We start from the raw sequence: 23,055 nt of genomic DNA, 5'->3' as shown, positions 1-23,055 counted from the left end.
GTGCAGTGCATGCTTGATCTTTGTACAGACCCAAAGTACTGCTCATCATGTAAATACTAAAAATAAAATTGAATTACAAGTTTCATCCAGCAACATGGCATGAGAAGTATTTATAGCAGATGACAAAGGTAAGGGAGGCATTAACTAAGGAAACGTAAAAAAGGCATTAACTGAGGGTTCCCTTCTATAAGCAGTGTGTGGATCTCATCATAATACAATTTCAATAGGAATTTAAGTGGGTGTAACCAAAGAATGTAAAAGGCTATAGCTGCACCCTTTCCCAAGTATCACTTCTCAGCACAACAAAGATGATCAGCACAATGTACTTCTTGTCCCCAGGCTCCTTTACGGACTGGCATTCTTCTTATGCAGTGGCCTGAAGTGCTTGCCCTGGCAACAAAATGGGAAAAACAAAACATAATAAAAAATCCTCTGAAAATGCAATGTAAACTTCCTCCCACCTACTGCTCTTCTCCAATATCTCGGTACAAGTCACCAGCATGGCTGAAAGAAGAAAATTTATTATAAACACAGCCTACATGCTCTGAAATAGAGCATCGAGATGTTTTTCTCCATTGATGAGAAAGACCAGATGGAGGGAGAAAAAAAACAGTACTCCAGGTTGAGATGAGTTGTCTCAAACCTGTGAGGTAAAAGGATATGGATAAACAGAAAATATATAAAAAGGAAACATTTAATGTTCTTTCTTTGTCATCTATAAACAAAATACTTATATGAATTGAGTCGATAAGCGTCAAGTGTTTGGCTTTATGATTGCACTCCAGCTGATTAATTAAAACTCACCAAACACAGTCCAGATGAACTCAGTGTCATTTCTGAGACTCAATAAAGGCACAGTAAAGACAAAGCACTACATATATAAAACTACTACATAGAAACAAGACTTGTGGTGTAAGAAATGTTCACGTGGCTTCATAGAGTAAGAATAAATTTAAAGATGCAGTCTTAGAGAATTAGATACAATGTCTGGATAAGGTTGAAGTCCTAGCTGTTTGTTGTCTTTCAACTTTTGTATTATAATTCTGGCAAATTCCTCTCCATGGCTATCTGAGGTATCAAGCAGTTGTCGGACTTTTGATGTCCTTGTAGGTTTGGTGCTTATAAGTTCATAGTCTTCTTTCATGAGTAAAAATCTTGAGAGAAGAGCATCCAGTGACTGATTCAAACATGCTTCCGTCATCTGATCAATAATTTCTTCCCTTTTACTTTGAATCCATTGATGAGCTAAATTCTGTTGTATGGTCTCCAAAACAAAATCTGAGATAGGAGAGGATTAAAAAAAAAAAAAAAATTATTATTGTAACCATCTGTCGATAAACAGTGCCATAGGACAAAGAACAAGCTGAGGAAGCTCTGTTTAAAACTTGGTTCTGATCAGAAATACACTAGACTACTAAAAATGCTTTCAACATTTAACTATTGTATTTTACATTTAAAATGTTCCAATTTGTCAAATTTGGTGGTTAGAGTATTTATGTTATCCGGATCATAAAATAATTTAGTTTGGAAGGAACCCTCAAAGAGGTCATCTGTTCTAATGGCCTGCTTAAAGCCAGGCCAACTTCAAAGACAACTCGGGTTGCTCAGGGCCTTGTACTGAACTTTGAGCATCTTCAAGTGATGGGATTTCTTGAAGATGTTCAACCCGTTCCAATATTCCACCCAAGCTGGTACTAAAAAGAGAGAGGTGGTAACTTCACTTTCCAGTGGGATTTTTATTGAAGTTTACTGAAAACATTCCTGTAGTTTCCCATGTATTTTCCCCCAGCTGAGTGAGGATTCACACAATGCAAAGGTGCCGATTCTCATATTTCCAGAAGAAGGATGATGCAACAGCTCTTTATGAAGTTGCATGTTACTATGTGGCTCATAAAAAGAAAAAATATCTGACTAATTCATCATGCACTAAAGCTTCTTTTGTTGTTTTTTAGAAGTACACTTTTAACAGGTATTTGATGCATTGGAATATCACACTTTGGGCTCTCAACTAATGCACAAGATCGTTAAAGGCGAGATGCTGACACAGCTGTTGCTTTTCTTTGCCCCACCATTACTAAGAGGAAGATTGACAGGCCTAAAAAGTGGGGAGAAGTGAGAGGCAACTGATGAGTTAAGCTCGAGATAAGTTTTTTCCAGTTCGATTGAATTGCAGCACTGCTGCAGCAGCAGGAGAAAGGAGAAACAACAGGAGCAAAGGGAATTAAGAAGACCCAAGGCAGCAGGAATTAAGTTTGCTTAAAAGGAGAGAAAAAAGCTAGGAGGTACAAGCACATGTACTGGGTCACACTTTACATTGGTTTTACTTTGCAACACAAGGGTACAAGGACAGAATCACCTACATTCTTAATTTGAAGTACGCTTTGTTTTCATTTTACAGATGAACAACAGTTCCAGTGTCCGTTTCACACAAACATATATTTGCTATTAGGACACTTAGTGTGAGTCTTGGAATTAAATCAGTGTTTGTTGTACCTGAAGGAATTGGTGATGACCGCAGCATACATGATGCAGAACTTGAGGCATCTGAAATACTCTTGTCAGATGAGGGAAAATTACTGTATGGATGCACAAGAAGTTTGGCGCTCTGAGTTACAGAAATATTTTCATCTGTGCTCTGACTGCTGAGAGAGTGTGGACCTGCAGAATTTCCATCTTAAAAAAAAAGGGGGGGGGGGGAAGAGCGAGCTGTATTACTTCCATGTTCAAGTAAAACATAGCCATCAAAGACTATTTCGAGCAATTCCATGAAACAAGACATAAACTACCTAAATTCACTTCAATGATAACACATGCTTCCTTACACTCAGGTTCTGAGTACATTTATGTCCCTTATCTTTTACTAGGGTTTGACCATGTGTTTGGGGGTCTTGTTCTGTTTTAAAAGAACATTGAGAGAACTAATTCAGTAGACGTGAACTTTAAAGAAGCTCTGTTCTGCAAAACAAAATTTTATAGGAACTGGAAGAACAAAATAACTTCTTCAAGTGTTTGGAGAGGTAGCTAGGAATCAGCATGAAAGCTGACTAACATCTTTTGATGAAGTTCAGCAGCATAATAAAGGTGGAAAGACTGAAAGAAAGATTCAGGTGGAGGGAAAGAACATGAAGACCAATGGTGACATTTGGTGGGAAGTCAATGGAAGCTTTTGGTAGTTGGTCAAAACAGCATATGACTTCAAGAAAGCTTCATGTAAACTTTGAAAAGAAAGAGGAAAAAAGGGTTTTATCAGGTGGAAAACTTAATCGTTTCTATTTTTAAGATTTTTTTATGGCAGAAAAAGATGATGGATGTGAAAGCAGCAGTAGGAATGACTCAGAAAAGATGACAAATAGCTGATGAGAAACAAATTACAGGGCACATGCGTAATTCTGTATGCAGTTTTCATTACAAACTTTCACAGTGTCACTTGATAAAGAGCTTCAAAGATGTTAACTAAGAACCAGAGATAGAAACGTAAGAATTCAGACTAACAACTAAAGGCACAATAAGAACAAGTAGCTCCCTGGTCAGCTTGGGATTTATAGATATTCATCCAATGGGAGTATATGAAGGTGTATTCCTAGATCAGAGTGTTGACCTGCAGAAGAATATGGCTATAAATCCAAGGAGCAGGAATACGAAAAAGCGAAAGAAACAACACTGTCATTATTGAAAAAATCGTGGACTAGAAACTCATAGCAACCAGCGTTTCATTTCATTAAAGAGAGAGAAAGCAAGCTGGGCAGAGCTATATATTGTGAAGCAGCAGATGTCATCTACTGTGTGAATGTTAAAGGATTAGGAGACAATTAGTGTGAGTGAAAGATCATTGTAGAAAAGGATTTTAAACAGCTCTGCTGGGATAGATTGTTATAGATCACTAAACACAAACGGATGTCTAATAGCATTAAAGACAAAATTGCTAGGATTGTACTACTATGGGAGAATGAACTTGACCAGTGACTCTAACATAAAAAATAGAAACATGCTCACAAAATTTGCAGATGTTATTCAGAAAGAACGGTTTGACCTAAGTTACTAAGAACGAACCTAGCTGACCTAGAAGACTGGAGTAATACAAGTGGAAATTTGGCAGCACAAAACATGAAATCTAGACTTTCTTCTTGAAGCTGAGGCTAATGATTTGGAACTGAGATGAGGAAAAAAAACCTAGGTAGATTATTCTGTAATGAAGGATCTGGTAAAAAAGAAAAATATAAAATTCTAAGATATTTTAAGCACAGTTTTTATCAATGGCTTAAGTTAGAACATGCACAGAGAGAACTAGTAGGATATCAGGAGAATGAAGAAGGCCGTTTTATAAATGGACTTCTAAAGAGCACATCCTGTTTGTCTAGCAAAACAAAGTGTATTACCCAAAACAAAGGATTACTCTCTATATCAGAAGTAAAAAGGAACGGAGTTTGTTTAGCCTGGAGAAAAGGAGGCTGAGGGAGACCTTATTGCTCTCTACAACTACCTGAAAGGAGGTTGTAGTGAGGTGGGTGTCGGTCCTTCTCCCAAATAACAAGCAACAGGACAAGAGGAAATGGCCTAGAGTTGCACCAGGGGAGGTTTAGATTGGATAGTAGGAAAATTTTTTTCACTGAAAGGGTTATCAAGAATTGGAACAGGCTGCCCAGGAAAGTGGTGAATTCACCATCCCTGGAGGTGTTTAAAAACCATGTAGATGTGGTGCTTACGGACATGGTTTAGTGGTGGACTTGGCAGTGCTAGGTTAATGGTTGGACTCAGTGATCTTAAAGGCCTTTTCCAACTGGAATGATCTGATGATTCTATAAAAATGGGAAAAGAGCTATTTCAGCTTAAAGCAATGTCCAAGAACAAATGTGTGTATAAGCTGGCCAGGGAAGAAAAATTAGAGGTTGAAAGTTAGAAGATGGTTCCTAACTCTGAAGGAGTAATTTTCTGAAAAATTCTTCTAATTGTATTGGTGGAAAAAACAACTCAACTAAAATCTATAGTCATTAACTTCTGCCTTGGTACCATGCCAAACTCATCTCTGACAGCTACCTGGGAGCAGAATTTCACCGGAAACTATTGGATCTAATTTTGGCAAAGTGAGAGTAATGTCAGTCTCTCTTTCCATAATAAAAGGATCTGATGCAGATATTGGCAAAGTAATAACAAACACTTCTGCTATAGTACGGTTTTGTAGACAGTATTTTCACAGGCTTTACAGTATCTATACATACATGCAACAAAGTCTAAGCCACGATTCTCTAAAGCACCAACAACTGATCAATCAGATTAATAGTACCACCACAACCTCACCAATGACTTTCACAGGTAGATATAACATTTTTTAACAGGAACAAGCAGCCAAAAAGGGCTGACATTTATCATTATCTTATCTTATTACACTTATCCATGTTCATATTCAAGCTAATACTCCACTTTCTAAAATTCTTCACAACGTTCCTATTAAGCTTGGTCACATGGTAAGTTATTTTTCACTTTTAAGATTTTTATGCTTTGTGTATAGATCAATGCTTGGGTAGAGGTACAGCCAAAATACACTACGTTTGCTTTCTGCCATTTTCCCCAGCAACTCACATTCCTTAAGCCTCCCATAATTCATTTTCCTTGGAATTCCTGCTGTATTTATATCTTTCTAGTACATTGAGTACAAGCCTAGAATTGTGGATGTGTTCAAATGGGATCTGGGAAAGAAACTGCCTGTGCCTTCCTACCTCTACCAGAACATCTCCAGTTTTGCCACCCCTCAGTGCACTTTCTGTTGCCATACTTTATAGCAGTGACGTCAATTGTCTTGTCTGCTTTCACACCACTGGTCCCTGCAAAGCCAAGGGAGGCTCCATTCTTTTGAAATATACTTGTGTGTTCTTTCAAGAGAAGAAACTTCAGTGCAGTTTTAGTTGCACAATGTATTGCCATTCCACCTGGGTCTCATTGCGTTTTTCTGGCTTCTGATGGCAGCAAAACCTCAAAATGGAGTTTAGCCTGGGAATTTTGCCAACTTTTACTCAGAAAAAGTGATAGCTACAAAAGACCTGTACAGGTACATATGCAAGGCAATCTTATTAAAGCTGTTTTATTCATTGAATTGAAAATGATCGAGAGGTTGAGCTGTGTTAGGAACTTGCAGTTTACTCAGCTTTAAGAGTTATCTCCAAATGTTTAGCCTTTTTCTCTTTAGAAGCAGTCCAAACATTATTAACTAAACTGTCAAGTGTCTGAAGGGACAAGTAAAAGAATCTCTGCACTCATGACTCTGAAGAGGAAAACCGAAGCTGTGAGCTGTGGGGATTTCTCAAGTGACAGGTACCGAAAATCAGAGCAGAAATACTCTCGTTTTTTTACCTAGAGCACTAAGTTTAGAAAATACATCTCTTTTCTGACATAAACAGAAATGCAACTTTCTACTATGCAAATGCAATGTCACAGTCGGAGCGTAAAGCTGCAATGACAACCTAAGTTTGCACAAAAGCATGAGTATCTCTACCTGAGGAGAGGATATTGCACTTGGGATCAGACTTGAGTCTTGATATATCTGGAGAGATGCTCCGAAGCGGAAGTGCATCACATTGTATGGAGCCAGAAGATGTTTCCTGAAAGTATTCCAGTTGTATATTGAAAAGGCACATTAAATAAATACAAAGACACAATTGTTACAGAGTACTTTACCATCACTGTGTTTTCCTACCTGTGTTTTTACTATCTAAATGCTCAATAGGCAGCATGATTAAATAGAGTAAAACAAAAGAAATTGGATAATCCTAATACTTGTGTTTTTCCAAAGCTGACAGCAATTTTGTATACAAGCTTAACTATTAGTAAGAACTAAGAGCAGCAGCATTATTAAAATACAAAAGAAATCTGTATGACCCTATATAAGCAGGCTTCATGGAGGAGAAAGGGAGCAGAAGACAATCTCTTACAAGTTGCAGACATTGTGTGCTGCATTCCTCCTTGAGGGAATGGCTTTCCCACACTTACAGGATATACCAAACACGTCCTTCTTATTTCTGCTTACCCATCCTTGACTATCTTCACTTAGATGACTATGCATTTGCTACACACCAGCTCAGCTAATGCATTTTATGCCTCTCCTGACTGCATGGGAAAGTAAACTGCAGAACAATTCCCCTGACTAAGTCAACTCCCTTTAAAGCTCTCAGGATCTTTAATGATGTCGATATACCAAATGCAACATGTAAAATATTTACCTCTTGGGGATTCAGAGGTATATTTAGAGATATCTGCTCCACATCTGCTTTCCTTCCACTCTTGTAAATACATCGTGATTCATATAGAGACTGGAAGAGACATATTTACTTGGATTAAGTTTTTGCTATAAGACAAGACAGCAGCTCTGCACAAACACATGCTTCAGCCAGATACAAGACTAGATAAATGGCAAAGGAGATTACATTTCTTTTAGAAAGCAAAACTTACCAACTTAGTTGACCAACTCACGACTGTAACAAAAGCCACTTACCTTTGATCTCTTCAACAGAATTACTGCTTCCAGCATAGCTATTTCATCAAATGTTCGCAGCACTGGCTCAAGGTCTATCAAACATTCTAAACAAAGAAAGAGTATTCTGCTGAAGGATTTAAGGTGGAAACTAAGTTTTCTTTTTGCTAAAGCTACTTTCTTACATTTACAAAAGTAATTGGTTTATTGATACATATCAAACTCCTTATGCTGCTAAACAGAGTCTTCTTGCTGTCACCTGTTACAACAACTTCACATCACCAAAACAAACCTCATCCTAAGCTGGCCACTTCAGCACTCTGTATCCAAAGAGATCCAGGACTGTGCCAGACCATGAGTCTTGCCATCCTGGAATGGATAGATCGGTGGGTTTCCTGTGTTTCAAGATAGACCCAACAAGCCTGGTTTGCTAAGTGAGACCAAACAGCAGAAGACCTCAGAGTGGGTCACTGTCTTCCCACTCCAGCAGAAGTGTAAAGATTTATATGAGAAAAAGAAATAAACAAACTCCCACCACAACAATATCCAGAACAGATGATGTGTGACAGGACCAGAGAAGATGGTGATAGTCAAGGCACTGACTCATCACTTCCAGTGAATCCAACTGATAGAGTCCTCACGCTCACCAAAGGCAGCAAGTCAGAGAAGTGACAATCATCTGCTTGCACAGGGAGGCACAGGACAATCCAATACGCAAGTGACAACCTGTGCTCTGCTTCCTTGCTTTCCAATGCTGAAAGGTTTACGAAACTAAATATTTCATATTTGGAGAGGACTGTGTTTTCAAAACATCTCTATGAAACTGTGCTCAAGTATAACAAAACCTCAGGAAAGGACGATGGCATATCACAGTTCTGCTGCATTTCTGTCAACCCCACTCATTTGGCCAAATTCATTTACTGCGCTAGCAATCCCTCACGGTGCATCCTTATTAACGTAGCTTTATTTTTTACTGTAATTTTAACACAGTTCTCCCACATTGACTTTTCCACTAGCATCTTCAAGACGTACGTTCAATAATGGGAATCTTAATTTCTTGCATCATGTCATGGGTTAGGCTGACCCTCCCACACAGCCGGTCACTCCCTCTCCCCCACCCTCAGGAATGAGGGAGAGAATTAAAGGAGAAACGGGAAAAATGTGGGTTGAGATAAGAATAATTTAATACAGATGATTTAATACACAGTGTAGATGCTCACCACCCCCTCGTATGTGAAGCCCGTCTTGTCCCAAAGCTGCAGTCCCGGATGAACGCGAGGCCCCGAAATAGAGAGGGGCAGAGAGAGAGAGAGATAGTACTCCGAGAGTGGGAGTACTGGGAGAGAGAGGAAAAAAAAAAGGCAATAGAGCAAAAGCGCAGCAAGCGCAAAAGAGCAAAAGCAGCAAAAGCCAAAGCGCAAAAGCCCCTCTTCCCGGCTGTCCCTCACTTTTATACTGGGCATGACGCTGCATGATATGGAATACTAATTGGCCAGTTTGGCCCTCAATCTCAAGTTCCAACACAAATCACAAGGGGAATCGTGTCCCCCTTGTCCCAGCTATGCTCGCCCCTTATCCCGCCGTGTTTCTGCACTCCGGCACACTGAAAAGTCCTTGGAGTTTCACGTCCAACCACAAACATCAACTTGCTATCAGCATTCTTCTCAGAGCGAGCCTCTGAGTAAAACCAAAACACGGAGCTCTTCTAGCTGTTAAAAAGAAGAGCTAACTGTCCCAGCTAAAACTGGGACACATCAATATAAACAGAGTTTTACAGGTTTGGCACTCCATTTTCCATGCTGAAATACTAGCACTGTTAATTTTTATGGGTTATAATTAAACTGTAGGTACACATTCCAAGCACAGAGTAATGCAGAAACATGGTGGTAAGTAGTCTTTGTCCTTCCTTTGTAAGGGGAACAGACAGGTTAACCAAGCTTTTCTATTTAAAATTTATTTATCAAAAAGGATTTTGGGTGTTTTGGTTTACACCTCCACCCCGTGCTATGGTAATTGCAAAATTTCCCAATCAGTGAGCTTTTCTTCCCTTAACTTTGCAACAGTTTTGCAGCTTCCTCTTTTTCTTTTTTTTTTTTTTATGATAGTAAAGTAGAGGAAAAAGCAAGGCATGTTTTCTTCAAAGATCATCTTACTACAGACACAGCACTAATAACAGAATCCAAGTTAGCTCAAACTGTAGAACATATCCTGGGTAATCATCCCTTCAGTGTGACCATAGACTTTGATTGCTATTTTGTTTTGGTTAACTGACACAGGAAAACAAAAGAACATAAGGAAATCTCATGACTTGTCTATGTCATTTGATTTAAAAAAAAAAAAATGTAAATAGATACATTTCCTTGCTTGGAGAAAAATAAAAAAAAAAAAGAATCCTCAAATTAAAATCATGCAAACAAGACTAGTGTTAAAATAACACCACAATTTAAAATGTTCTTAATACAAAAATAAAAGTGTCTCAAAAAAGGTCATGTAAATCATTTTGGACTGTATACTGAGCATGAAGATGCTGCATGTGTTTGGATGCATCCCCATTTTGTTCTCTGCCAAACTGATGAAAAAAAACAAAATTATGAACGTTTCTTTCTAAGCTATCTGAACAATAACTTTCAAACACTTTACGGCTCAAAAGAAGTGTGCCTATAAAGGTTTTCAAAATAGTAAACAAGCTTCTGTTCACCAAAGCTACAAATGAAACATTAAGAGTGCAGACCTCTCTACTTGTAACATCAAAAAAAGCCAATAAAAAAAAACACTAAGACAGCAGAACGAACTAAAACCCCCTAGTATGTCACACTTGAGCCATTGCATCTTCAACTTAACCAGTGAGAAACTTAAAAGATAGAATTGTTTAAGCCAGAGCTCTTTGTACTGTTCTACACTTGAATACTTTCAGTAACTCTTATTCCACACTTTTGCCTCTCCAAGGTGATCCAGCTTTCCTTATGGAATTAAGATCATGTTTTCTGAAGGAGTAGGGTGGAGGTTTTTAAAGCACCTGCAAATTAAACAAGCACAGTGAGGCAGCTGCAGGAACCACTGTCAGCTTCACAACACTGACATACGTGACCACAGCAACACTCGCAAGAGCAAATTTCACCATTGAAAACAGGCGATCCCTTTCTGCCAGTTTTGATGGAATTGTCTTTACACAATGGCTAGACAAGAGCTGAAAATCACCACAAAATTAAGTGTGTTAAGGAGAAATTTGTATGAGAGAGAAACTTGGACTCAACATACACAGGTTTGCAAAAATCAAACCAAAACTTGTCCCATTCACGCTATGACACTCTAATCTCTACAAATTCCCACTTCGGTCTTATTCTCTAAATTCTGCAATCCACCGTAAAAAAGACTGAAAGTATCTATATTTGGTCTCATGGACAAAAAGGTGAACGGAGGAAAGATGGAAAGAGAATGTTAAGTGTGTGGGTTCAACCAGTTCCTGCTCGATCTGGGAAGTGAAGCAGTCAAAGATAAAGTTTCAGTGAAAAACATTTACTCTGAGATGCAAACACAGGGTGAAGTCACTACGGCTTATCTGATGCACAATTATTTGTTGGTGTGTTTGCCAGCTTGCTCATAAATCCCACAGTACTCTTATATACTTCACTTCCACCTCCTTCTTAAAAAAAATGTTCCCTTCAACAATAAACAAAAAATCCCACATGGAAGTAGCTAAAAAAAATGTGCTGCTTTTTTACAGGTAAATTAGAGATGGCAAATGCAAAAGACTTCAACTAACAACTTGGGTTTATGGTACACACGTACTTCCATTCCTAAAGTTTGTTTACAGACATGGTGGAAGCAGACGAGTACCTTATCACATGCAACAATACTGAGCACATGGATCTCTTGACATCTTTACCATTCGCCTTCTATGATTATAACATTACTCTGTAAGTACCATGCTCAACAGAAGTCTGGCAATTTAAAAATCCTTTCTCATTTTGCAAGGTAAACTCACTTAAGAACGATGGTCTTTCATCCGGGTTTTGTGCCCATCCAGTTCCTATTAATCTTATGATGAGCACTCGATGAGGAATGTCCATTGATAAACTGTCTTCACTTAAGTCTAGTCGTTGTCCTTGTGACACACTGTACATTATCTGCAAGGGGTTTATAACTTCTGTCAAAATAGACATCGTGCCTTCATTAGAAATATATGCAATATAAACAGCTTACTATAGGAAGAATAACTTAGTTTGCAGACATAGTTTTATAGTTCACCAAATTAAGTTTATGTTTCTTTTTTTTTTTACAAAAAAATGTATTTTTAATTTATCAAATAACATTGTAATTTAAAGAAAACAATATAGAGAGTTGTGTAATTTGAAAAGTAACTCAAAGTGTTGTTCAAGAAGCTTGCAAGTTGAATCATTAAAAAGTAACTCCTAAAATGAAGTCCCCAGGTATGTAGGTCTCAGGTTTAGCCTTTATGTAAAGCTGTAGAAATAAATTAAAGAAAGCCATGGCCTTACCTTCGAATGGCTGTTTCCTTGACATCACTTCCCACATAATAATTGCATAACTGTTTAAAGTATAAAAAGTATAGACGGTGTTATTTTGGATTACCTACACTTAATAACACAATGCGCTAAGCTTCATTTTATTAAAAATATTTTACTAAAATGATCCTGCATGACACACACAGGACTGACTGTAGCTAACTATGATGACCTGAATATATGAAAACTAACAGGAATTGTAACCAGTGACTTCAACTAGAACTAGCTAATAATATTAAATACTGAAAAGGTACATGGCATATAAACTCCTATTCCAAATCTGTATTAGTCTGCTCTACTAATACACTGTGAATTATATACATGCAGTTTAAATCTTGGTACACAAAGCAAAGTGCTCCCCAGAGTCCCAGCTTCTCTATCCTAACTGTACTGTGGCATTTCCCCACTCTGGACAGAAACTCTCTGACATTCCCATGGGAAGCAGGGTACTAGCAGGGAGCATGGCTTTCACCCACACCTCTATCCCAACACAAAGTCAGAGCCAGCTAAGATACAGACTTGTATCTGGAAAGCACACTCCAGTTTCTCCTCCTAGACATAAATTCTTTCAACATATGCAATCTTCTTTATAGGGAGAGATGTCCCTTTTACATACAAAGTTCACTTTACAAAAGAGTCTCGGGAAGACCACCATGAGCTACAGCCAGCAGGCTGAACACACAGTTGCTTACTCAAACCAGTGATTTTTTTTTTTCCATTCGTATCAACATGAATCGGAAGTGGCTCAGTGAATACGAAGACATATCTGCTCCATCTTTACTGTACTAGTCACCCTCTTCGATCATCAGGATATATTAAAAAAAAGGTAACTTTTTTATAATTATTTTTATAATAAAAGGTAACAAATTTATAATTGAAATTGGATTAGACTATTTCATTTAAATGAAACATCGACTTAATTTACAAAAAAATAATCAATGGAGTTAAAGCAAATAAAAGATAAAAAAAAGAAAAAGAATGTAAAAACTTCAAATCTGGTTTTCCTATTTAAGAATATGAATTTGGTGTGAGGAATAAATCCAGTAGTTCTAAAGCTAAAATAAGAGAGCAACAAAGTTTCATTGCTTAAGAACTGAATTTCAAATGTCAAACATATCCTTGTAAGCTTACCTCTACTATTTTATTTTTCAGTAAATCAATTTAAAAGTGGATTGAAAAGTTTTTCAAATTTTACTTCAAAAAAATTGAACTCCAATTTCAACTGAATAAAAATTAAACTATACAAAGAATTATTTTTTCACTATCAAAAAAAAAAGTAAGAGCGAAGTAACTGACGCTTCAAATCAATCATTTATATTGAGCTTTCCTAACTACTTATTCCATTCACATTACAGCATTCATCAATTTTAAAAATTATTCAAGTAACTTTTAGTAAAAGCAGTCCTCCCTGTTAGAAAGCCTGCTTTGGGTACATTCTTGAGGAATTTATGCAGGCAGATTTTTTGGGCTGATTTTTTTGGCATGACAAATTGTTACTTTTGTAAAAGTTAGTGTTGCTTCACTGTTGTTTGAATGATTTTTTTCTTTAAGAAAGATCCTCACAAGTTATCTTCAATATCTCAACAATATTCAGCTGTATCTGCTGTGGTCAACTAATCAGATAACCAGCCTTTCATTTAGTTTGGAATCCCTCTACAATAAAGATTGCTTTCTCAATTCTACAACACTGCAGCATACCACTTCCTACTGATTTCTTTTTACACTATTACTATTTTCCTTTCTATTTCTGCTTCATAACATCTCCTTCTGATCCTGAGCACAGATCTTTCTCTGTGACTTTTCTGGTAGTCGTTTCCTTCACTGTTTCTCTACCTTCATGTCTTCCTACCTTGAACTGCCATCCCTCGTTACTATGTTGCCTCAGTTTCTTTTCTCTCTTCTAAAATAATCTATTTCCTTCCTAATTTATCAGTTTTCTAAGATCTTCTACTTATCTTTTCTCTCTTATTTTCTCTCATTTGGTTGTTATTCCTCTGTAAGCATTTTTTTTTTTTTTCTCACAAACATTCAGCGGCATCTTCTCCACTCATTCATTAAGCCACCAGCCACAATTTCAAATCCTCTAAAATCAGAAGCTGGAGGACACACTGCTACTTCTTTCCCCATAATATACTGTTATTCCTTTTTAATGTCTTCCTAGTCCAAACTTTCTCATCAAAGGGTGAGGAAAGCAGATATGTTACCATCTCTATTATTTGGACAGGAATGTCAAGGAACTTTATGTATCCCTTAAGGGTACAGGATAATTAAGAGAAATCGTGGTCTCCCTGGAAGTGGTCAAGTAAGATGGTCAGTAAGACCCTCTGTGACTGATTCATCTCTCATCAAAATTCAACCCTGTCACAGATAGTGGAAGGTAAAGGTGGTAGAACGCAACAGAGATGGACATTGTCACAGTGATATGTCTCTTCATGCTTCCTTGATCTCCATTTACACATGACAATACCCTCCACAATCGTTCAAGTAATCTTTGAGCTCTCCAAGCCTTTTCAGATCAGCTAATTGTAACTCTAATATGCTAAGAGCAACTGCCATTTTGCTACATGGGTCACCACCACTCTACTGCTTCCTATTCTGTTGCTTCTACAACTCGGAACTGACTGACGCAAATCTACCTGAACTTTCCTAAAATAAATTATTCCTTAAGGAGAGCTCTCTAAATACTCCCTCCAATCCCATTACCCTGTTTTTTCCCTAATCCCTTTCCAAACATATGCTTTCTTCTTTCCCCCAAATACACTCTGCAAAGCATTTTAACTGATGTGCATGAATTACAGGGGTATGTGCATTGAGATACTGGTGTGGACAGTTTTTCCCCTCCCTACATTGTCTCTATGAGTACAGTCATTGATAGAAACCAGTCTCCTCTGTCTTTTTCTGTAGTTCTAGCTTAGTTTCTGGAGCATTACACTTGTCACAGTGTTTCCTAAAGAAACAGGTGATCAAATCTGGCTGCCACTCAATTCTATTTGTTGCTTATACACTTATTATACTTCTGAAAAAAATAACATTGCTGAAAATATGTGAAAGTCTAATTTAATTAAATCAAATTTGAATTCAGATTGCAAAGCCCACTTGAGGACAACATGAGCTACCTGTAGATATCGTGTTTTACACTTGCTCGAGTTTTCTGACTGGGGTTGTAATCTTCAGGTGGCATGTAGATAATCGTCCCTCCTTCTGGCAAAGAGGTTTCACTTCGTGATTGCGACATGGATATGACACGCCATTTTGACATGCCAAAATCTGCAATCTGTAAAGAAAAAAATCAGTTGTTCTGAGAAGAACTGAGAAGAACTTATGTGCTGAGCCTTGTTAGAAATTCCTGGAATGTGCCTTAAAGAATGGGTCACTTCAAGTCCTTAACCCAACACACAAAAAGTATGTGGTTGTCCTAGCAACAGGAAACACCAGCTCCAGATCAGAAAGCATTCCCAGGTCATGACTCATGCTATCCCTATAGCACTGCCTTGCCCTCTTTTTCTTTTAAAGAAGGACTCAGGCTTTTTGGCTAGGGAATCTGCTATGGGAGTCTATCTGGTGTGAAGACAATCACTTTCTTTGGTTAAAAAGAGCAAACAAAAAGCCATTGAGTACTTGTAGCTCTCTGGTTGTGAAGAAAGCAGAAATTTAGTATAAATCATAATAGCTCTAGGTAACTTAGCTTGCAGATGTCTCGAGACAGTTGCTCTCACAGAAAAATCGTAGGGTATTCCAGTTCACCTCCAAAATTATGAAATATTAATCTCGAATTAATAAATTTGATATTCCAAAATTCTGTGCTGCAAAAAGTTGGTGAATATTTTCTTTACTGTGCACTTGGAGGCCTTGTCCCTTGCTACAGAATTTGCAGTACATCTACATAAAGAATTAATTGACTTCAGTTTACATTCCCAGACATTTGTGAGCCAGAGAGCAAGATGTCAGAGTAGGTTATGGGTAGGTAGACAAACAGCCAGCAGAATAAGTTTGCTGGTTGAGCTGCAGAGTGCCTGGCATACAATGGGGAAAGATAAGTAGCCAGCTATGAGCTCTGCACTTGTCAAGTATTTGCATAAGAGCAAAACTGTTTTCAACAAAGATGCCTACGCGAGCACTGTGGCAACTAAGATAACAGAAATAAGCTTTCTGGAGAGCGTACAGTTAAAATCCACAGTGAAAAATAACCTTTTTTCCCTCTGTAACACACTCTCATCAAGCTTTCCTCACTGTAACTGGTCATGTTATCCTGCCCATTCAGTAGATCTGGGACAGCCAGAAACACTCTATGAATGGTGTTACTTTTCTACATATGCAATACTTTTATTTGGCATGCATGATAACCTTCCTTGCCTTTCCTGCTAGCTGTCCTAAATTAGAAAATCTTGCTTTACTCCAAAAAAACACTCAAAAACCCTAAGGGCAGTCTTCCAGAGACTCCTTAGAGGAGGCAGGGCAGGCATGCAAGAGTTAATCTCTTCCCTTCAATTGCTGCGGCAAAGCAACTGTCTGGCAGAGCACCAGACCACATCAGTGTTGTTAGGGTTTAAAAAAAAAAAAAAAAAAAAGAGTGGATAAAAAAATTACTTGGACCAGTTCCCCAATCAGGTTTATCAGGAAGCTCGAGAGATGGCAACACCAGCACAACTGAGTGGGAGGAGGTATGACCTGCTCGAGGGTGTGAGCGGAGACAAAACTGTGTAAGGCACCTTGCTGCCAGGAAAAATGTCTTTGCAATGGATAAAGAAGAAATCAACACTGGATCTTTGATCTTTGCTCAAGGGACTTTCAAAAAGGTTCATCTCATGGTGAAAACTGCAGCATTCACCATTCAAGTATAAATTAAGTGCAAAATATCTCTTATTTCTCATTTACTTGCATAGCGTATTCTATCAATTTTAAAACCAGAGGATCTTTTAAAAAAACCCAAACAAATCTTGCAATTATGGAAGCACCTAACCCTTCTGTCAGAAGTACTTTTAGTCTCTTTTCACATCATGGCAGCGAAATTTTAAAAGGCAGAATTAAAGTTTTAAACTAACATTACTTCTCTACGCATGTTTTCTTGCTCTAAGGATCTTCACAAAAGCCATCTTCCAACACGTACAGATTTCGCAGTTACGTTTTACATGTTCTTACACTAGACTGACAGAACATATATGTACATATTGCAGGGTAAATATCAAATAGGGTATTAACATTTGAATTTGATCTAGGGTCCTCCAGAACTAACTTGTCTGAGCATTCCAGGCAGAACACTTTCCATTTTGTCCTCAGAAAGGGCCAAAGGTAGCTACCCTTGGAATGTTGCCCTACAAGAGTGTGTCACTGCTATTAAGTATCAGATAGTGCTATAGAACAAGCAGCCCAAATTCTGGCTTTCTGATCTTTTCAGTTGGATCAAATCCACACTTGAGCAAAGCAGAGTTTACAAAAGAAGTTGTTAAGTTCTGACAGCAAGGACAGAAGAAAACATCTGGCATACAATTACGTCCCCTCTATATGGCCCATTCTTACTCTTCCTCCTCTATAATAATTAAAACCACTTTTGCTCATTCTGGAGGCTGAAGAACAGAAGAATTAAATAACTCATACCTTAACATGAAATTCATCATCCAGCAAAATATTCTGGGTTTTCAAGTCATGGTGCAGCAATGGAGGATTCATGTTGTGCAAATAGTTTACTCCCAAAGCAATTTCATAAACAATGCGGAATCTCAGGCACCAGGGAATGTCAGGATATACCTCTTTCTGCCAAGATAAAACCACAAAACCAGAATATAATCATCTGTTCTGATCTAACAGCACAACATAAAGACTTTAATAATAAGAAGAAAGCGACTTGGACAAGCAGTAATCTTTTAAAACATACACTACATGAACTCCTTAAAAAATTTCATCTGAGCATTAAGTCTGGTTAGCTGTTAAAGCAAATATATAATGCAGTGTTATGTTTCCATTCCCCAGCATTCACATAATAGTTCATGACTGGTATACACAGTGTAGGACATTTACTATACTACTCATTCATATGGAAATACGATTTACAAATGAACTCCAGTATGAAACTTGCAACCCACAGATTATAAGTATTACACAAATGAAGGAAAGAATCATATCTTATTGGGAAAAAAATAAAGCTGTGGTGAAAGTAAGCATAAAATACCACCCTTATAAGTATTAATACACCAAGAAAAAGGTTGTAAATCTCAACTGGAATCTTAGAAGCCACATTGACACTAATATCTTTATGAAAAACACACAGTTGAGCTCTCTAAGGCATGAGATATGTGCTGATTAAAGGTACAGACAAGACTGCAGTGCTGCTGAGGCACATTGCAGTAGCTTTACAGTAGCAATACTGGATGCTCAGACCAAGCTAATGGGAGCGGCTGAGAGTTCAGCACAGGAGAACTTAACGCCTGAGGGTAAGATCTGGTAGAAATATCCATATCTGTTTAGATTAGCAATATTTGACTTCTATAAACTAAATTAAAAATCTTCAATTTTTTTTTTAATAAAGATTCAGATTCAGGAAAAAATCCTTACCTTTGTGTAATACTTTCCTTAAGTATAGAAATCACAATCTATTTGAAACAACCAGGGATTGTATTTAGAGACTGTAAGTACACTTACCTCATGTAAAAGCTGGTTTAATGACCCATTTGTCATGTACTCTGTTACTATCCCCAGAAATTCAGGCTCATTGCAAATTCCCAAAATTGGCAGAATGTAACTGAACCTGGCTTTGTGTAATATCTCTGCTTCTTTTAGAAGGTGGTTTCTATCACTTAAAGAAAAGAAAACAAACAAAAAAGGTTACCATACCAATAATAGCAAACTCAAAGCAAATGTTGGGTTCACTATAACCTCTTAAAAAAATTATGCACCCATATGCAGTACCACCACCTTTCACCATTTGTTTCCCACTATGCTGTTTTGATAACAAGATGCTTTAAGACAAATGAGAATCTGCAAATGTAAATACAAGACAGCTTCCCCAGTTTAATTGTACCACACAAATCTCTCTATTTCCATCACACGTCATCCGTGTTTCCAGTAAATGAGGATACAGTCAGAACTCCAACTTTTCACCATCCTGTGTAACCATAATGGTAATAATCAACTACATTTGTCCTGGTTTACTGCCCATCTTCAAACCCTGAGTTTTCACTGAGGCCCAGTATTAATCTCCTACAGAGTGGAGATTTTAATACTTGCACTTCTTAGCTGTTTCAATTTAGCAGACACTGACTTGGACTAAAATAATATGGGTTAAAGGAATGCACTTTCAGTTTCTGAAGGAAAAGGAATGTCCAACTATGTTTTGTTTTCACATAAATTGTTCTTCCAAAGCCCCCACTTTGAATCACTCTCCGGAAAAAACATTCCCTGGATGCACAGGAAGCTGGAAGAGACCAGCCTCATAATGTTTGGACACCTGAATTTGGCTGTGTGAATGACCTCTGTTACATCAAACCTCCTCATAAATGTGAATTTGATGTATCTTCACAAATCCAGACCTTGCAGCATGTGGATTCAAGAAGATCAAGTTTTATTTAAGAATGAGTATGCTTCTATCCCTAAAAATGATAATTTTTTTTGTATGTGTTACATCTCTAATGTTCTTGAATAAAAATGGGTTTGTTAACAGTGCAGATACCTGGACCAAGAGGAATAATTCTAAGCAAAAAAAAAAAAATTGATTTTACACCAGCGGAGACTAGTACAGGTACAAGTACACGACTAGGATATCCACATACAGGACTTCTACAGCACATCTAAGACTGATCCTTTGGATGTGAGCCAGACTGATTCAGAAGCAATACAGCTTGTGTATACAAGCCAGGGCTACACCCAGCACGACTGGCTCAGCACAGCACAGTGTGGCCATGCAGCTCCCGGGCGTCCATCAAGCTCAGGGCACACTCTGAAGAGCTCAGGTCAGTCTGGACCCATTGATGTAGATCTAGCCGTCACAAAGCGTCAGAGTATATGGTCAAAAGAAGCAGCCTGGAGAACTAAAGCCTGCTGCTTTTACGCCGGAAAACTTTGAATTTGGATGAATGTGAAATTAAGGGCGATTGTTGGTCCTTATCTATGTGATGGAAAAAGGCTTCTATTGTAGGAAATGATCAAAGTAAAAAGGCAGCCTTCAAGAAAAGCATGGGACAAAAGATACCACTCCCTCCCTTCCTCTCTCTCCAGAGAAGATGAGGTTTGAGAAAGCTAGGGGTTTTCCAAGGCCCTGAAGCACATCTGCCTAAATTAGTACAAGTCCACAGCAGCTTCCAAATTGGCTTTGCTCTCTGGCTGGTCACACACCAAGATCTGGGATACACAGCGCAGGCTTCCTGTTTGGGGAATTAACTGCACCGTGAACTCTTCCCTTTTATTGACAGAATTTACCGAATAGCGTTTTATGTTGCCTACTATACAACCAATAAATCACTTGCTGCAGGGACTCGGGTATAACAGATTTCTTACAGCTTTTGGTCTTTTGATAGCATTTCCAAGCTCTGTACGATATATGATAGGCAGCGGAATTATTTTGATTATCTCAGTTGCCCTTTTCATCATAATTTCATGGGTTAGATAATTAACAGGGATTTAAGCAGACATATAAATAAAAGAAAAAATCCCAACGATAAACTTATCAGAGAACACAATATTCCTGCTTAAGAACATAACCGAGATTCCATTTCATTCTGGCACGTTTACAAAGATTAAGCATCTGTATACACACCTGGGGAGCAAGAGGTGAGATAGCTTAAAACAACTTATCTTGTATTCTAGTATATTGGGTCACAAGACTAAAAGCCATGTTATTTTGAGTGAAGCTATTCTGCCCAAATACCTAATACTACGCCAAAGAAACCTGAGGCAGTAAAGATTAAAGACACCTAGGTAAGACACAAGAGGCAGGTTTACAGTCAGGCAGGATTCAGATAGCCTAAGAAGAAGCAAGTTTGCATCGATATGATAAAAAATTGGCACTATTGAGAGTGAATGAGGCAGGGATGGAATAAAAATGATTACCTTCTGCACCCTTACATGGAGTGAGAGCTCCTGCAATAAACATGCTGTCAGTAGGTCCCAAGAAAATGAGGAACATAACTGCTACATGTTGAAGAGCTAGTAAAAAACATGAGTTGTATGTGGGGGCCTAGAAGCCAATTACTTTAAATTAGCTTATCTCAATACTATGAGATCTGGGGAAAAAAAAACAAACAAACAAGAACACACAACAAAAATAGTGCGTTGTCTCATAGAAGCTTCTAGGAGCTAGAAGCAATGTCTAGTGGATACAGTAATACATTCCTTACATTCTTCCCGTCTCTCTCTGTAAACAACGAACCTATAGTAATCACTCTATTTTAATATCACACTGATACTTCAGCAAAACGGTTCGCAACAAACAGACCCAGAAAGAAGCTGAACTGTGCAAATCCCACCCTGAGGAGGAACGGAGGCGTGCTCTGCAGAAGTAAAAAACCTTCAAAAGACGCAATCTGCTTAGTGTCTCACACGCCGAGACTGAAACCGGCCATTTTCAATGACCGAAAGAGAGGAAGCTCCGGGGCTGGTTACGTGCGTTCTTATGGCTCAAGCTGAATCAGTCTTCATGGGATCTCCTTTGCCCTTGGCTTTAAAACAGCGCTGCCCAGTGAGGCACCCACTCTGATCCATCAACCTTCGCCGTGGTAGTTCGACCCAAGCCCGGTAGAGCCCAGCCTCGCCGCCCGTGGGGCCTTTTTAACCACCGACGGGACGCACTTATGGGAGTGTCTCGGGCCAAAGAGGGAGCGTGGGACCCCCTTCCTTGGGGAAAGGCGGTTCAGTTCAGTCCTTCCTCACGGGGGCTGGACTGAGGGGAGGGGAGGGGTGATGGAGGCAGCGCGGCTGCCGGGTGAGGGCGAGCCCCCTCACCCGGCAGCCGCGCCGCCCCCATCACCTTCCCCCTCCTCCCCCGTCCGCCCCTTCTGCGATGCCCCATCCCTGCTGTTCCCCTCCTCATCCCCGTTACCTGTCTAGCAATGGCCCTTGCAGACATTTGAGGGCCACCGGGACCCTCCAGTCAGCGTGGCGGGCGGCGGACACGGTACCGTAAGCGCCACGGCTGATAAAACGCAGGTCCGGCAGTTTGTTGGAGGGGATGGAGGGAAGGGCGTAGCTGATGGCGCCCGCCCTACCTCCACCGTCCCCGTCGCTCATCCTCGCACTCCGCCGCCGGAGACGGGTCCGCGCTGCCCGTGGGCGGCCGCGCCGTCTCTCCGCCGGGCGCAGCGGAACCCAGAGCGTCGCTCCTCTCGCCCTCCTTCCCCGCCTCTCCCTCCACCTCCCGGGTCCGCCTCCTCTCCAGTCCGCCGGCAGCCCGCTCCTCCTTCAGCGCCACGGAGGAGCGACTTCCCTTCCCAGCGGAAAACGGACTCCTGCGGGTTCTTGGGTCGGGGAAGGCGGAGACGCCTCTATGAGCCTTGCGGGGAGGAGGAAGCTCGGAGCGAGCCGGGGAAGCGCCGTGTCGGTCCCAGCGGCCCTCCAGGAGACCTGTGCCGGGCCAGCAGCCTGCTGCTTCGGGGGAGTCGGGGCGTCGTGCCTGGTGGCACCCCCCAGGCCGGGTATGGGGAAGGAGAGAAGGATCCCTCTTCGCCCGGGAGGCGGGCGGAGGATGCGTTATTTCTGTCCCCGAAAGATGATGCGGGATGCCAGGGCCGAGCCCGGCCCGAAGCCCCCCCACCGCCGCCACCCCGGAGCTGTGATTTGGGCGTTTCCCGGTGTACATTCATCGCTCAGGTGAAGTGAGATGAGAACGAGCTCTTCCCCCTGACGGCAGGGACTCACCTGTTCTCTCCGTGTCTGTCCTGGGAGGATTTTTCAGGATAGCAGTGTTTCAAAAAGGTAATTTTGAAATTTCCAGAAAGTGCCAGTTCACCCTTGCCCCCGCTCAGAGAGCTGCCTGATAGCTTGGGGGGTTTGTGGTAGCTTTACGCGACGGGGTTACGCAGGAAGATTTTTCAAGGCTGTTCACCGAGTCAAGTTCTCAAAGCCTAACAAAATGCTTTAATT

At 39.7% G+C, this 23,055-nt stretch overlaps 1 protein-coding gene across 1 annotated transcript; it reads right to left on the bottom strand.

The window, feature by feature from the left end:
• Positions 1-334: 334 nt before the first annotated feature.
• Positions 335-22,215, bottom strand: RIPK2 (receptor interacting serine/threonine kinase 2). The gene is made up of 12 exons (XM_086609444.1): positions 22,016-22,215; positions 18,625-18,778; positions 17,584-17,739; positions 15,105-15,262; positions 11,962-12,011; positions 11,448-11,609; positions 7,484-7,569; positions 7,212-7,301; positions 6,488-6,593; positions 2,494-2,673; positions 805-1,278; positions 335-390 (listed from the first exon to the last, which is right to left on the bottom strand). Exons 1-11 carry the CDS (start codon positions 22,201-22,203, stop codon positions 953-955), a joined length of 1,656 nt encoding a protein of 551 aa, XP_086465570.1. The 5' UTR covers positions 22,204-22,215; the 3' UTR covers positions 335-390; positions 805-952.
• Between the last annotated feature and the right edge of the window lie 840 nt (positions 22,216-23,055).

Source organism: Tauraco erythrolophus, chromosome 3, assembly GCF_009769465.1.
Source record: "Tauraco erythrolophus isolate bTauEry1 chromosome 3, bTauEry1.pri, whole genome shotgun sequence".
Lineage (NCBI taxonomy): Eukaryota > Metazoa > Chordata > Aves > Musophagiformes > Musophagidae > Tauraco > Tauraco erythrolophus.
The sequence above is the reverse complement of the archived record's forward strand: the minus strand, read 5'-3'. Positions and strand labels throughout refer to the sequence as shown.